Source organism: Panulirus ornatus, chromosome 37 (assembly GCF_036320965.1).
Source record: "Panulirus ornatus isolate Po-2019 chromosome 37, ASM3632096v1, whole genome shotgun sequence".
Taxonomy (NCBI): domain Eukaryota; kingdom Metazoa; phylum Arthropoda; class Malacostraca; order Decapoda; family Palinuridae; genus Panulirus; species Panulirus ornatus.
Window position 1 is genome coordinate 27,245,839 of NC_092260.1, and position 15,608 is coordinate 27,261,446.

At 42.2% G+C, this 15,608-nt stretch overlaps 1 protein-coding gene across 7 annotated transcripts in view; it reads left to right on the top strand.

The window, feature by feature from the left end:
* Window positions 1–15,608, top strand: part of LOC139760637 (uncharacterized) — a 145,745-nt gene that overhangs the window by 110,199 nt on the left and 19,938 nt on the right. For 6 of the 7 annotated variants that reach the window (XR_011715375.1, XM_071684053.1, XM_071684048.1 and 3 more), the window contains 3 exons: window positions 10,388–10,555; window positions 12,342–13,475; window positions 13,775–13,925. Coding sequence is in view for 6 of the 7 variants with exons in the window: in XM_071684053.1 (XP_071540154.1) it covers window positions 13,341–13,475; window positions 13,775–13,925 (286 nt within the window). In the remaining variant the exon portion in view is untranslated. The remainder of the gene's footprint in view (window positions 1–10,387; window positions 10,556–12,341; window positions 13,476–13,774; window positions 13,926–15,608) is intronic. The other variant, XM_071684052.1, reaches the window with a different exon arrangement.

Here is a 15,608-nt window from a genome sequence, read left to right on the forward strand (position 1 = left end):
AGAGGAACCTGGGAAATCATTGGTTTGTAGGATGGGAAGTTGACGATGTAAGGAGTGTTGAGGATCAGTACCTGTTGGCGGAAATGGAGATTTTTTTAAGAAATAGAGAGATGAAAATCTAACCAAGACGTGGAGGTTGACGAAGCAGCACAGCAGGACTTAACCAACATGTGGGTATCACCAGAACTGAGGACGCTGGTGGTAGGGGGAGATGGGTAGACGTGAGTCATCTGTGGACTAGAGGAAGACCATATTCCGGCCAAGGAGGGGGGAAAAAAAAAAAACCCCGCTGTGATGAAGGTCTTTGGGCAGACTTGTGAGGATAAGGTTAAGAGACCAATGATCTCGAGGATAGAATGAAGACTAGAGTGTGATGATGTCTATTTAAACAGACCTAGATGAACGTGGTCGTGTCATCCTCCACAGTTAACGTGATGTTGAGCATATAGTGAGGAGAGAAATACAATACATTCGCTCGCTCGTGAATGTCTATTTTTTTTTTCTATATTACAAAATCTTTAGGTATGAGTGAACCCCGTAAAATATGTTAGGAGATACAACTTTGGACTTATGAAAGAAATTCGTGAAATGTATCGCAAGTTGCCGTGAGGCATTTGAGATATGCAAAGGAGAAAAATGAGATGTGAAATATCTGCCTTTGGGCAGCTGCGTGAGACAAGTGTGAGACATTAGAACTATGAGTCTTGGTATCACAAGTCTCATAATGTTTCTCATGCGTTGAAAGTTTTATGAGAAAGATTCTCATTGTGTATAATGCTGTCATTTTTTTTTTTCTGCACGTTTCAATTTGAAGAAATGTTGGCTGGAAGGAAGATGAAATGTGTTGGTATAAATCTGGTGTTAAGCTGAGCTTATGTTTGGGATGCTGTTGATGTGGTGGGAGGGGAAGTGTGGGTAGGAATGTGGTTATAATGGGGATGTGGTTATGATGGGAGTGTGGTTATGACGGGAGTGTGGTTATATAATGGGAATGTGGTTATGATGGAAGTGTGGTTATGTGTAGTTATGTGTCTAAACTATGAGTGATGGTATAAGTAAGGGGGAGAGTGTCAGGAGGAGTGAGTTAAAGGTGAGAGTGTCTATGAGGTGAGTATGAGTGGGTGAAGTTGTGGGTTAGGTTCTGAGGTGAGAATTCAGGTGAGTACAAAGATAAGGATGAGGATTGTGTGAGTGCGAGAACGGGAGGAGATTTAACTAGTCAGAGTGTGAGTGAAGGTGATAGAAGAATGTGTGGGTGAAGGTGTGGCTGATGGTATTGAAGAATATGAGTGTAAGAGCGAATTTGAATGACGGAGGAAAGGTATAGGTGAAGTGAAAGTTGAGAATGAAGGTGAGAGAAGTGAAGGTGAGGATGTGAGTGATAGTCTAGGCGCAAGAGAAGTGAAGGTGACATTTTGGGTGATTGCGAATGCGTAGAAGAGATGAAGGTGAGGTTTTGGATGAGAGTGAGGACATGGAAGAGATAAAGGGGAGGCTGTGGACGTAGGAGAAGTGAAGGTAAAGTTGTAGATGATAGTGAGGGCGCACGAGAGGTAAATATGAGGTTTTATGGGAATATGAGGGCGTGGAAGAGACTATAGGTGAAGGTGAAGTGGAGTTGTGGGCGATAGTGAGGACAGACCAGTGGGAGGCACGTTCATTTTGATGACGTAGGGTTCATTATTCATACACAATCCTAATGGGAATTTAGAAAGGTAATTTAAACGTGTTCGGTAAAAGTTGATTTAGCTGATGGCCATACGAGTCAATTATACCAATGAATATGGAAAAAACTCTGAGGTAAGCATTTATTTTAATGGTTAATGAATCTGTGAAATGTATTTATGGAGCAGAGGCTAAATGTGTTTAAATGTACTCAAATTTCTATAGTCGTTCATTGTGCACCCCGGAGATACATCCTGTGGTACTGAGCCTTTTTAAGAAATTTCATTCCCAAATCAGATTCGCTTTAAGCAGAATCATCTCCAAGTATCACCGTACATGGCACCTGAGAAGACATCGTAGAGGCATTTGCTCATACGAGAGGCTGGAAGGACGTGCATGTTCAGAAAATACTTCGAACCTGAAAAAAAGACAAAATGAATAAACTGAAATACGCCTCCCATGTTCTTTGAGATAGCAGGACACCATATTTGGTTTTAAAGATACAATGAAGTGCCTAATGTTTCATAGGGGGGGTTTGTGAGATTAATTATGAAGGGACACCCTGACACACCAACATATCTTGAAAGGAATGGACGACGAGGAGAGACGCGGTGAAAATAGTAGTGTTTCTTGTAAACCACTTATTATGTAAACAGTGGAAAACTGTGGAGGATGAAGTGTCACGTGGGACGTCAATAGGCAGCCAGCCAGCTCCACAACAGTAGGTCACTCTACGCCTGGTGAGAAGCTGAGGGAATGAACGCCAGGAACTATGAACGCTGAAAAGCTGGAATGTCAGATGCGAAAGAATGTCGAGGATGCAATAGATTGCTTCGTTGACACTGGACGGAAAAACAAATTGTAACTGGATGCGCGCGCACACACACACACACACACACACACACACACACGTTCCGTGATGTACTGGATAACGTTACTGATTATAAGTTAGCACGGGTTCACCTGGGGTTGTGTCCAAGTGGGTTCAAATCCTGGGCGCTGCAGCCGGCGGCCCACATACAACCCAGGTACTCGTCCTGACCGAATGTGTGCTGTGAGTAACATGCTGAACTTATCCATATCATTGTGATGAAATACAAGTGTATGTGAGTGTGTATGTTCGTGACTGTGTGCGTGTATGTGCGTTTGTACGTGGTTCATTCGCTCCGTGACTACCTATTTGTATTGAACGACGAGGGAATATTATCTTCTCGTGGGGCGCCATCTCTTAGATATTCTCTTCTATCAATAGAGAATCGTCTATTTCTACTTCCATCCATTAATTTGTATTACTCTGTGTGTGACGTGGTTCAAGGGTGTGTTTAATGATTTTGTGGAGAGAGAGAGAGAGAGAGAGAGAGAGAGAGAGAGAGAGAGAGAGAGAGAGAGAGAGGTTGGATAATGAATGTAATATATTCCCAATCATTAGCATACGAATACTGTCAAATTTAGCTAATTCATTTATTCAAATGTATGTGACCACTTCCAGGATATATGCAGCCTGAGTCAGCATAATCCCCCATCCAGACCCGGTGTAAGCTGTTACAGGTAGCATCAGATCCTAAATTAGTGGTATACAATCCGTAATGAGCATCATTACAAAACCTGGACAGTGTTGCCATCACCCACAATGAGACATACCCATATCACAGTGAACTGTGGTCGGTGGAGATTTCATTGTACAGGATCACATCCTCTAATGTTGTTTTGGTAGCTTTTGCACTGAGGTGTAAAGACTATGAGTCTTGCCTATATGGAGTGATATCGAGGTAGGAGGATCGCCTCTCTTCGCTGAAGGCCATTAGTTTAATGAACCCATCTCACTAGCGTATGTTTCCCTAATGAGGTCTGTGAAAATGGCATGCACAATTACGTACCTTGAATAGATATACGGAAGCCATTTGTCTGATCATTTTCAGATCATAGTCTGACCTGCTCGCATTCCAACCTGGCCGAATATGATCTCTGGACCTAACTTGCACACACACACACACACACACACACACACACACACACAGAGGTATATATATTTATATGTATATATATGGAGTTTTTATCACCATGTACGTGTATAATACGGGTCATGTTTATTACACTCGTGGGTCGTGGGGTCACATATCTTGAACTTACTTTACTACTATGCAACACTTTACAACTATATACTGTCTACAGTTAGAGATTATCTCATTTCATGGATTATTCCATTCCTCCACAATTCTGTTACTGTAACATTACTTTTCCACATCTCGTCTAAGGTTCTTAATTTCTGGCGATGGGTTCTGGTTTCTCGTTCTTTGCATCTTCTGTTGTAGGAAGCTTTTGAGTGGAAGTGTGTGTCAAATGCCTTCTAGCAAACCTGGAATATTCAATTCATCCGTCCATAGTTTTATCTTCTAAAGTCACTTCTTACTCTGGACGGACGACATAGATCAATCATCTTCCTGTAAACTTATGTGTGAGGGATGGACGTTTGTCACACACGGGTGAGCCAGCTGGGACGTCATCAAAACTTAGATCTAACAATCATCAAAACGATTGCCAGTCGCAGAACCGTGATTGCCAAAGTTTTGAGTGGCGCAGCAGCAGCTTTTCTGATGTCTTTACAACACTATACGTACCTGTCCACCTGCGTCGGACCTGATGTGAGGTGCCAGACATAAACATCATAGGAATAACATCACACGTTGTTGCGTTACATGTCACTGACCACAGGCGCCGCCTTTGAACGCGAGCAACATCACTTGACGTATACATCCATCCAGGAACTCAGACGCGGGAAAAGTTTGGAATTGCTAGACGAGAGATGGAACTCAGACTTTCTACACATGATATCAAGCCTCTGTATGGTGGTGGAGCATTATTCACTGGAGAGTGATAGGGAACAAATTGCACCCCAGGGTCTCATAATACAACTGCTGGTGTTTAGAGAACAATACTGGTCATTCTAGATCATTCCTCTGCCTCGTGCGTTCTTTGTTCGCTGCTTCTAAAGTAATTCCCAACTCAGTTCCTTTGCCAACGTCTTAAGTGGTACGGAGACAAATGCATTTTGACAAATGGATACACAAAATTCACTCTTCCTTCTCTTCTGTTCTAAAATGACCTCACTCCCTCATAGAAGTCTGTGTAGTTTAGTGCTCACGACTCCCTTTTCTTGAATCTATGCTGTTTCACACTGGGGTACTTTTTCCTTCTTCAGGTAATCACATATTTTTCTATGTAACGATCTTATCCAGTGTTTTGCTGGCGTCTGGAAGACTTGATCTGTAGTTAAGCTCAATTTCTGAGTCTTCTTTGTCAAAGATGGGTACGATATTTGACCCATTCTACTCCACTTACTTCAGCTACCTTTACCGACATCGCAATCACTGTAAATGATATGAGTTATGTCTGAGATATTATTCCTGAGAAGCTTTAGGGGTTGGAGGGAATGCGATGTGGGGAATGAGGGTTGCTTAAGGATGAGTATCGAGTTATAACTCAGAGGATGGATGGCCGGCTTGTCAAGACTGATGTATGAGTCCTGTTGCAACGACTGCAATTGATGATTAACACCAGTTGGTGATGATCTCTTTGCGCAGTTGAGACGATTAGTTCAGTCTCATTAATCACATTAATCCTCAATCGAGTATTGGATTATCTTGTCATCACACGAGGCAATATTTTCCTCATTAACAAAGTTTGTTTTAATTTCTTGCAAATGAGGTTATTGCTCCCACGAGCACGATGTTACGGTATTCGTACGATCTGACTTCAGCACGACTGTCCTATTCTTGAGCACGGCGGTACGATCACTGAGCACGGCGGTACGATCACTGAGCACGGCGGTACGATCACTGAGCACGTCGGTACGATCCTTGAGCACGACATTACCATAACTTGTTATAAAGTCTTGTTTCTCTCTCTTGTTCACCATGGGTGACGTGTAAACAACTCCAACTGTAATTGTTTTACGAAATTTTACTTTAATGTCTACGTAAATGGAGTCGATATTATCAAAAGCCTCTCCTTTTTTTTTTTTCTTTTAGTCCAGAATTGAGAATATCTTTGACGAAGAGCAAGACACAATTACTTATCATATTTCCTCTTTCACTGTTGAAACCCTGGTATTGCATACGCTACAAAGAATTCTCCAGTTTTGATATCTAACCAAGATTCGAAGATATCAGTTATACCATATTTTTTTTCCTAATGGTACTGTCACTAACACAGTAAAACTGTTTCATATACTGACTGCATTTAAACAAAACAAAACAAATATTCTAACATATAACTGAAGGTTGTAGCGATTTTTTTTTTCATGGAGGTTAACGTGCCTGCTCAACACAGGCTACGTTTTTTTTTTTTTTAATCAAAACACACGACTAGACTCGCTAAGGATACCGATAGATTAAGCAGCGCCTGCATTATTCAGGTGTAGTCTTAACTTCAGAGAGAGACACACACAACGCCTCATACTCCATGCTGTGGATGGCTGATAGATTCACTGTCTAAAAACAATTACATTCATTTTAATCTGTAGCTTTTCTTCATTCCATTGTCATTAGCGTGAAGATTATATAGCTCAAAGAGATTAAATGAAGCTGCAGAAAAATGCTACCTTTTTTTTTTCTCTCTCTCTCTCACGAGGGAAATTGTGACATAATAAGTCACTAGTGTTGTGGAGGTAAAGCATTGCTCGATGTGATGACGTTTCAGTATACACGTAGAGTTGTGGGTTTGTGTGGGTCTGTGTGGAGCTGTGGTCCAGTGTACATGCGCTTGCTTGTGCTTCTGTGTGTGTGTGTGTGTGTGTGTGTGTGTGTGTGTGTGTGTGTGTAAAAGAAGTATATTACATTATGACACACACACACCATACTACCATGTTCTTTTTATTTACTTTTAACTGCCAAAGTTGTACAAAGTGAGATAATCAGAAACTCCTTGCCATTATCATCTTATCCCAGGGTATAAATCAGTGATACGAAAAATGAGTTGTAGCTATAACAGTTTTTACAACGTAAACGTTATGAGAAGTGTCGTTACAATTGAAATGTTAATCACTGGTAATTGAAAATTACAGTATTGTTTCGAGAGATGTTTGTATAAAGTGCATGTATCACTAGGGTCCTCAACACGGATTTCTGTACAATATTCCGTATATAATACATGATCCTGTTATATGCTGTAAAATGCATCAGTTTAATTAACACGTTATACAAAACATATGTTTCAAGGGTCGAGACCATTAAATCCAGCATGATGTTCATGGGATACGCTTCATTAAATGTTTACACATATCCCCCATAACTCAAGGCAAATGGGATATATATATATATATATATATATATATATATATATATATATATATATATATATATATATATATATATATAACCTGGGTTACCGTGAACGGTAAGCGGGCGGCTATGGGCTAAAAGTTATCTCTCTAGAACTGATATCTGCAGCCCCGGGGCTCCATCCACTCACAGTGGGCATGTAAGGGGGTTGACAGGCCGCCCACACTCTGGTATCAAGGACGCCGTAAATCAACTCACATGCAGTTCGGTCATGTCAGTATGATGAGAACATATAATGTTCACGTGTGATGATGATAATCCATCAGGGTTAGGTTGAAGGTGAGGCCATTATACCAAAGGGACGTACCCTCGTGCTTCAAGGTCGTACCGTTAGGTTTCAGGAATCATCAATACCCCATGATGCAAAAGCCTTGTATTTAGATCCCTTATTGCGCATTGGATGCTTTATCAGTCGACTGTAATTCAGTTTACGTTTATTGCTCTCGCTTCGCGTGGGCGCTTGTGGCATCAACACCGTGCATGAGATATGGCGAGGCTGCAGTGGGAATTACCCCCTCCGCTCAGGCAGTGTATGGAATGCACGTCCGTTGCTCCGGACGCTTTTGACATACCTGTTTTGTGCACCGTCGCATCCAGGAAAGTATGTCAGAGATGGAGTGCAGTCGTTTCACACGCGACCGGGGTGGCCTTCATACAATTTTTCTCGTGTTTTGCTCTTTTAACTTTTTTTTTTGTGTGTTTATGTATGTATGTGTGAGTAATTAGGGTATTATTGACCAAAAGATTATTCAACTTTCACACTCGGAATACACTTCTCCACGATACGTATTCTGGCTTCTGGTTCAATGTCTGACAAGCGTTCCATCACCGAACCAATACATACATAATCCCATTTATTCTCTCCTCCTCACCCTGGTTGGAATCCACCCAATCAATATGAACCTCGTTGTAGTAATATTTCCTTCCGTCCCTCCCACATGGCAGTTTCCAGAGCTTAGGAATATGATTATATCTGGGTGAACCGCCTCTAACGTAGACGAGATGCGAAAAAGTACCGAGTAACAAAGCAAGATGTTCATTACAACCAGTTTGCTGGCTCCTGCAGCCCCGAAGGTGCTCTACACAACTCATTAATTAAACATATTTCGTTATGCTGTCTTGAGGGAACGCCATACACCACTTGGAAGACATAAGAAACTGATGAGGTGAGAGAGGTGTTCCCATTACAACGTTTTGTTAAAAAAAAAAATAAATGTTTCTTGACAAACGTGAATCCGTAAAAATTCTCTAGCTCACCGCGTCTCTAAATGATCTCTTCGATATCGTCTTTGTGAATATTGTTAGAGAGTCTGTCACCCTCCCTCACGTTTCGCTCCCCACGAAGCCTTTGCTGTGAATGGCTGGGCCACTCCTCACCCCTCTGTGGCAGCTTGCACCACCACTTCTATCCGCCGTGTATATGTTGAGGTAAACGTTTAAACCGCTTACGTTCCCTTCAAAAACACACGTTGGCCATACCGTCGGCTCGGGAGCTCACACAAGGGGAGCCAGGAGGGTGTCAGATACCAGCAGAACTGAAGTGGCACAGAAATATTTGCACTCCCACTTGCAGAGCATAACTTCTTTAGAGTAAACATACACCATCGATCTATCTATCTATCTATCTGTTATCTATATATAGTGTGTATCTCTCTCTCTCTCTTTCTCCAAGGCGTATAAACTTCACCAGTCTTATACGAAGTTGGTTTCCCCTGTGTATATCAAACTTCGTATGTCATATATCTTCAGAAAATAGTTTACTTTGTGTTTAGGGGCTGCCTATACATTTTATGTACAAACTTTCATAATTTTTCATCCACGCTCATACACAGTACCACACCTAACCTCTGCCTTGTGAGTTGAACAATGATGAGACATCCCTCAGTTATACATCTTTTCTATCACACTGTCCTATACATATACTATCTCATTTCCACATCAGTCACACAGATAGACAGACACAAACATTCTTAGAACTGGTGGTTTTCCTCGGAAATCTATTCCCTTACCTTCTCTGGGAAGTTTATGGAAAATCTTATGCTTCCGGGGTTCCTATTTTCTCTGGAGATTGCATTCACGCTGCAATATTCATAGTCATCACACTAATTACCTCATTTCTCCCACAATGACTTCATTCTCCCGTCATTAGCATCTTTTTCATCACTCCAGACCTCCATTAGCTAATGGATCACCCAATACGATTATATCAACTCTTCAATATATTTACCTTCCTAAATCAACGTCGCCTGTCTTATTCACACTTCCCCACCCACCTCTCATTTTGTTGACTCGTAACACTCTTCTTTATTCGTTTCCATAATCATTGTGACCCATAACAGTTAGAAATTATGATCTGTTCAGATTTTGTAAAGGTTTTTCTAGTTGATTTAACACCTTTTCTGTAACTTTCAATACGTTCAGACACTTTGTAATTGTATCAACAATCCTCTCCTTTATTCCATGATCCTTTCTTTTCTCTCTGTTTATTCCAGTTATGTCCGTATCTCAATCCTGTACGAAACCTTAGTAAATTTAGTTTTGTTATCATTCGATTCAACCCCTTACACACCGTGTTCCTGAATAAAATCATTCTAGAATGTAAAATCTGTTTTCGCTTACATTGTGTCAACACACAGTGTAGCGCTAAAACAATAGGGGAAATATCATAATGGCCGCCAGATATTCTTGCACAGCTCACAAACATTAATTCCCTATGAAATTTAGGACACAAAAAGGGCTTATGATGATATCTGGGACCAAAAGGCTGATTCTTTAGTGCATGTTGGTGATTAACTAGACTTCTCAGGGATCGAGGATGAACCAATCGACCAAGAATATACGCGTTATCATTCCTGATTCTTGTAGACAGTCTTGGTCGAGGAAATATTTCCTGAATTTACGAACATAAGAGCTAACCAGAAGCCTATGACTCTCTCGCTTCTGTAGTGGAAACAAAAAAGTGTTGTAGCTGCAAAGATTGCGAAGAGATTTATAGAGAGCAGGAAATAAAAAAGGACAGTGAAAATGCACCGAGGAAAACTTGCACATACGACAAATGGAAAATAAAAACTTTAGAAAGAGAGTGAGAGAGGGAGGATGGGAGGAAAAGAGGGAGGGAGAGGTTGAAAAAAATTGAATAGGAAGGTGTAGAGGAGGGAAACCGGGACACAGACCAGAGGACTGTACTTTCCTCTCTCTTCATGACGTGCTCTGACCTTGCCTCTGGTGTTTTCTATCAAGTGACTGTCGAAGACTTTAGGTTTTTATCTTGTGCTACAGCCTTTATCTCTGACGTCCACCACGGAGTATGACCATTTAGGGAGCCATCCAGAAAGGTATATAAGACGCCAGGTTCTTAATTCCATTTTCTTTTCTCCTTTCAGAGTGCAGGTCACTGGTGGCTTGAGGAAGGACGGTCAAGAGCTGTGGCTTATCTCAGACACTGATCGATTTACATGACGTCACGGATTCCCTCACTCTCCTCCTCCTACGCTGCCGGGACTGACGCCCAACCAGTAACAAGGAAGCCCAGCCCACACTGCTGGAACGAGGTAAATGCCAAGTTGTCTGGCGAGTGAAGCTCCCGACGCTCACCCCGAGTGTGTAAAGTGTATTGACATCCTTGAGGGAGCAGTTAGGCTGTGAAGTGCGTCGTGTCTTAGGGTCTGTTTGTTCCTTAACTCCGCCTACAGAATATTTTTTCTTCTTCTTTGGGCTGATCTTATGCAAACCTGGGGAGCACACTGGAGACCCCCAGTGGGAGTGTCTGAAGTGGGTTGAGGTTCTCAGAAGATTCACCGAGAGAAAAGTGTATATTTGTGATTCACTGGATATTTGTGTTAGATATTATCCGAACACTGAAATTTGTCCTCGTTTCTGGATGTGCTGGACAAAGATCTAACAAAATCATTCTGTTTTGGTGTGGAGACAAATTATTTCGTGGACTTTCTATCATTTCTGAATATCCCTACCGTGCAAATGGTTTAGAATGTTATTGCAAATGTTTGAAAGATAAAGTTGAAAACAAAAATCTTTGCAGTCTTTCACAGGGGAAAATTTGAGGCACCATCTTGCTTTGTGCATTCAAGTTACACCAGTTAAGAATCACTCACGAAGGCAAAACCCCCAATTTCCTGGCGTCACCTCGGCTCGGACGACCATCTTGAAATCCACTGGACGAAATTGGATCCTAAAAAGCCAGACACGTTCAGGGGTTCCAACACCCGCCATTACGAAGTCGAGACCTCGAAAGCGGTGGCTCTCGGGAGATCCATCCGTTTCCCAGCATTTCCAGAAGGTGGAGCATCGAGAGCTCCGAGGAGTGAAGCTATTAACTAGAGATCGCTTGGGGAAAAAAAAAAGGAGGGGATGAGAGGGGCTTAGATTGGTGTCCAACGAGTTCTGCATTCGACCAAGGTGCCTCCAACCCGCCCTAGACTTTCTTGGCTGACGTGTGATATAAAGGCGTACGGATGCGTCAAGACTGATCCATGTACAAGTCCTGCTCCTCATTATTTTTCCGATCATACGTGTGATTTTATCCCTTGACCTTTAGTCCTCAGAAATACCGTAGCAGGACTGTGGTGTGTAGAGGTTCAGATCCTGTATGTGTAGAGGTTCAGATCCTGTATATGTTGAGGTTCAGATCCTGTATGTGTAGAGGTTCAGATCCTGTATATGTTGAGGTTCAGATCCTGTATGTGTAGAGGTTCAGCTCGTGCAGTTATAGTTAATGAATGTTGTATCAACTATGATGGGGTACCGAGAAACAAACATACACGCAGACAAACAGACAATTAGATAGATAGATAAAGACGAAAGACTCAGTAACTCGGCAACCTAAGGTGAAGTGTTAAGTAAATATGAACCATCTAGTCATGAGATTTGAAAATTCTGAATAGATCTTTCATACGAATGAAAATCATATGTAAAGAAATTTCGGAAATGTCCACATGTGTGATTTTCATTTATATTTAAAGTTACTTATGTAAGATATAGACCCAAGGGACTTTATGTAGACTAATGCCCAACATTGATACATTTAACAATACAGGAAGAGGTAGATTAGGAGACATATTCCCTGTGGTGCACAGGTAATACTCGGGATCAGGTAACGTAAAGAGTTTACAAATTTTGCTCACTAGAATAACATTCTTTCTGAAAGAGATGAAGCTAAAAATTTCAATGAGAACATTGGCTATGAAAAATTAGATATATAGAGAGGTATGGTTAGCTAAAGTATCAATGGCTATATCTCTAAAACCATAACTACCTGATAACTACACCTTGTCCCAGTCGTATATGATCCTGATCCATCTTCCTCCTCCCTCACCCCAGAGCCAGTGAGCCAGTGAGTGCTACTGGGAGTAGGAGGATGTGGCGGCTTGCTGCTGGGCCTCAAGGTCTCCCCTGCTCCGCCACACTTGACCAACCCAGCCGAAGAAGTGGACGACTCTGGCACCATTGACTTCCCATCTCTGGGGAGTGGAGAGCCACCTGCCGCTTGTGACTCACCAGCTCTGTGCAGGAGACAGGATTTCCTCCTACTGCTTGTAACTCACCAACTCGATCACTAGTGACTCTCATACTCCAGTTAGTGCTTCGTTCCCCAGGTAGTGACCCGCTTAATCTAGGGTGTGAACATATCTGGTTTCTGTTCATCATGTACCCTGGGGGGAGTGAGCATCTCTGGAGGTAGTGAACCACCTTCTGTCCTGAGGAAGTGAACACCTTTGAACCACTGATTCACGTACTCTAGGACGTGAACATCTCTAGAGGTGCCAGTGACTCACCTGTCCTGGAGGAGTGAACATTTCTGGGGGCCAGTGACTCACCTCCTTCCCTAAGAGAGTGAAGACTTCTGGTGTTAGTGAATCACTGCACTCTGGTGTTTTAGTGATCTCGTATTCAGTTTAATTGACTAAGAGGCAACAGGAGTATCTCTCAAGTCTTACAAGCAAACAAAAAACAAAAGAAGACATTGCGAATATTACGTACCAGCAAGATAAGCTGTACGCCTGTGTTTGTAGCATGCACGTGGAAAGACTGAGTAATTGCTTGTCACAAGTAACGACAAATATGAATTATAATTCTAACATATAAATGCCATAAAATGCAAAGATGTGTTTTACGAGCAGAAAACAGAAATGTCACAAGCTCATTGAAACCTCAAACAGGGAAAAAATGACCACCTTTTCCCAAACATATCCTAATCTTAAGACGAAACTCTCACCAGCAAAATAAGAAGATCCAAGAGAGGCTAATCTCAGAGCCGCAAGGATCCAGAAGTAACGGGTGCGCTCCGCCGAAGGGGAGGAAGAAGACCTGACCTGCAGAATGAGCACCACGTTCCCTCCCGAGGCCATCGACCTCCTCCTAGAGCTGAATACTTCGAGCGTCCCCTCCTGCAGTAGTATGTACAATGCCACCGACCAGAACACACAGATCAAGTTCTACAGTGTGATACTGCCCGTGAGTTATACTATAACTTTTCGTTACATTCAGATTCGCGTGTTGGTAACAGACTTATTGGTTCCTGGAGGTTTGTGTGTGTGTGTGTGTGTGTGTGTGTGTGTGTGTGTGTGTGTGTGTGTGTGTGTGTGTGTGTGTAATCTGGACATATTTTTTCTACTAGAAGTGACTGTTTGGTATTTGTCTAGTTTTTGCTAACTGTTATATTTTTTTGTCTAATGAGAGTTGAAGTAAGTCTTCTGCCTCACCAACATGACCTGACGTGGGCCATGATGGGCCCTTGCCTCCTCCTCCCGCAGGTGATCATCGCCTTCACGGTGTCGACGTGTGTGGTGAGTGGTGCTGTGGTGTGCTCGGCGCCTTGGGTCAAGCGCCCTATGTCACCCACCATCAGACTCTCCCTATCCCTCGCCGCAGCCAACACCCTATTTTCCGTCACCTGGTTACTATGTGAGTACACTCTTCCTCCCCCCACGTTCATCCCCACCGTTATCCTAGTCTTTTGCATCGTCAACCTCACTTTTGTGTTTATCAGCTTCTTCAATATATCCTTCCGTCATTTCAGCCAAACATTCCAATGTCTTCCCTTTAGTTTTCATTTTATATCCCTTCCACTGTCTCCTGCAACTTCCGTGTTGTATTTCTGTGCTAACCTTCTCCTTTGTTACATTCTCTAATGTTTTTGCTCACCTCGTGTTCACTATCCTTTACCATTACCTTCTCAAGGTCATCCTTGCTCTCATGTCCACCTTTCTCTGTAGCATCTCTCGTGTCTACTTTACCTTCTTCTTTACCATCATCTCTGTTTGCCCTCTTTATTCCTCTCTCGACTTGCATGTCCATCTTCTTCATTTCTCTTGTTTGCTGTTATCAGATAACTCCAGAGCTGGTCAGTAAAGCAAGACCGTCGTTTTCCTGCACTCAAGAATCCCTGTGGTACACCTGAGTCGCTAGTCCCTTATAAGAAGCCCTGTGGTACACCTGAGTCGCTAGTCCCTTATAAAAGATAAAGTCAGACGAGACCTGAATTTGCCTTCAGAGTCTTTCCCAGCGTTTGCACGTTACCCACACAGAAGACGTAATATTTCACAAGTTTCCATTTTAAGAAAACCAGGTCCATTAAGGCTACTTGGGAACCCTTGCATAATGAGCGAGAAAGCTGTAGACGGGCTGCTGTCTGGGGAGGTGTTACCTTCCCAGCCTGCGAGCGTTAATGTGCTGCCTGGAATTATCTTATATCCTCCGTGTGAGGATTTCTGGCCTTACTGTTTCGTTGTAAAGTGAGCTACCAGACTTAGTTTCAACATCTCCACCACACACCTATTCTTCTTATTTTCTCCTTCTGTCTTCTCATATTTCTTTCTTCATTCCATTTTTCTTCTAATTATAACTCATGGGCTTTTCTGAAAAAGCTATGGTCCACTTCCTCTCTTCCTCAGAAGTCCATTTTGCTCATTTCATTTTTTGTCTTCCCGAACATTCAAAAACAAAAACTCATCTATTCGTTGCATTAAGAGGCTTCAAGATTGACATTGCAAACACCAAGGGAATTAAACACAGAATAAACACAGTCTGTCACAACCTGTCACAGGACAAACACAGTCGATCACAGCCTATCATAGTCTGACACAGGACGCAATCTATCATAGCCTAACACAGGACAAACACAGTCTGCCTGAAGGGATAGGCTGGAGATGAAACTTCACACGGATTTACTCTGAGTACAGTTTCAAAAGCTCTCACTCTAGGGTTCTGTACAACAGCAGATCTTCTTAAACAATAGAATACAAAGGAGTTCAAACAGCAGTGGACTATTGGGTGCTTTCGAGGTTGTTTGTGATGGTGGTAGATATCTTCGTCATTTTAGTCAATATATAGGAGCTCATGAGGACAAGCAACCACTCTTCTTCTGTGTCCTGATAGTTTTATACAACTCTTGGTCAAAAGTGTGATGGACGAGAGGTGGGAAACAGGGTAAATATAAAACAACGCCGAGCCAAACAAGGGATGTAAATGCATTTATCCAGTCCTTCCATTTTCTCTTCTGTAAAATAAATTCACAAAAAGATAAAAAGAGAATATGCTGTATAGGGAAGGGTCAGTGAGGAAAAAAGACAACAGAGTTAAGTCTGC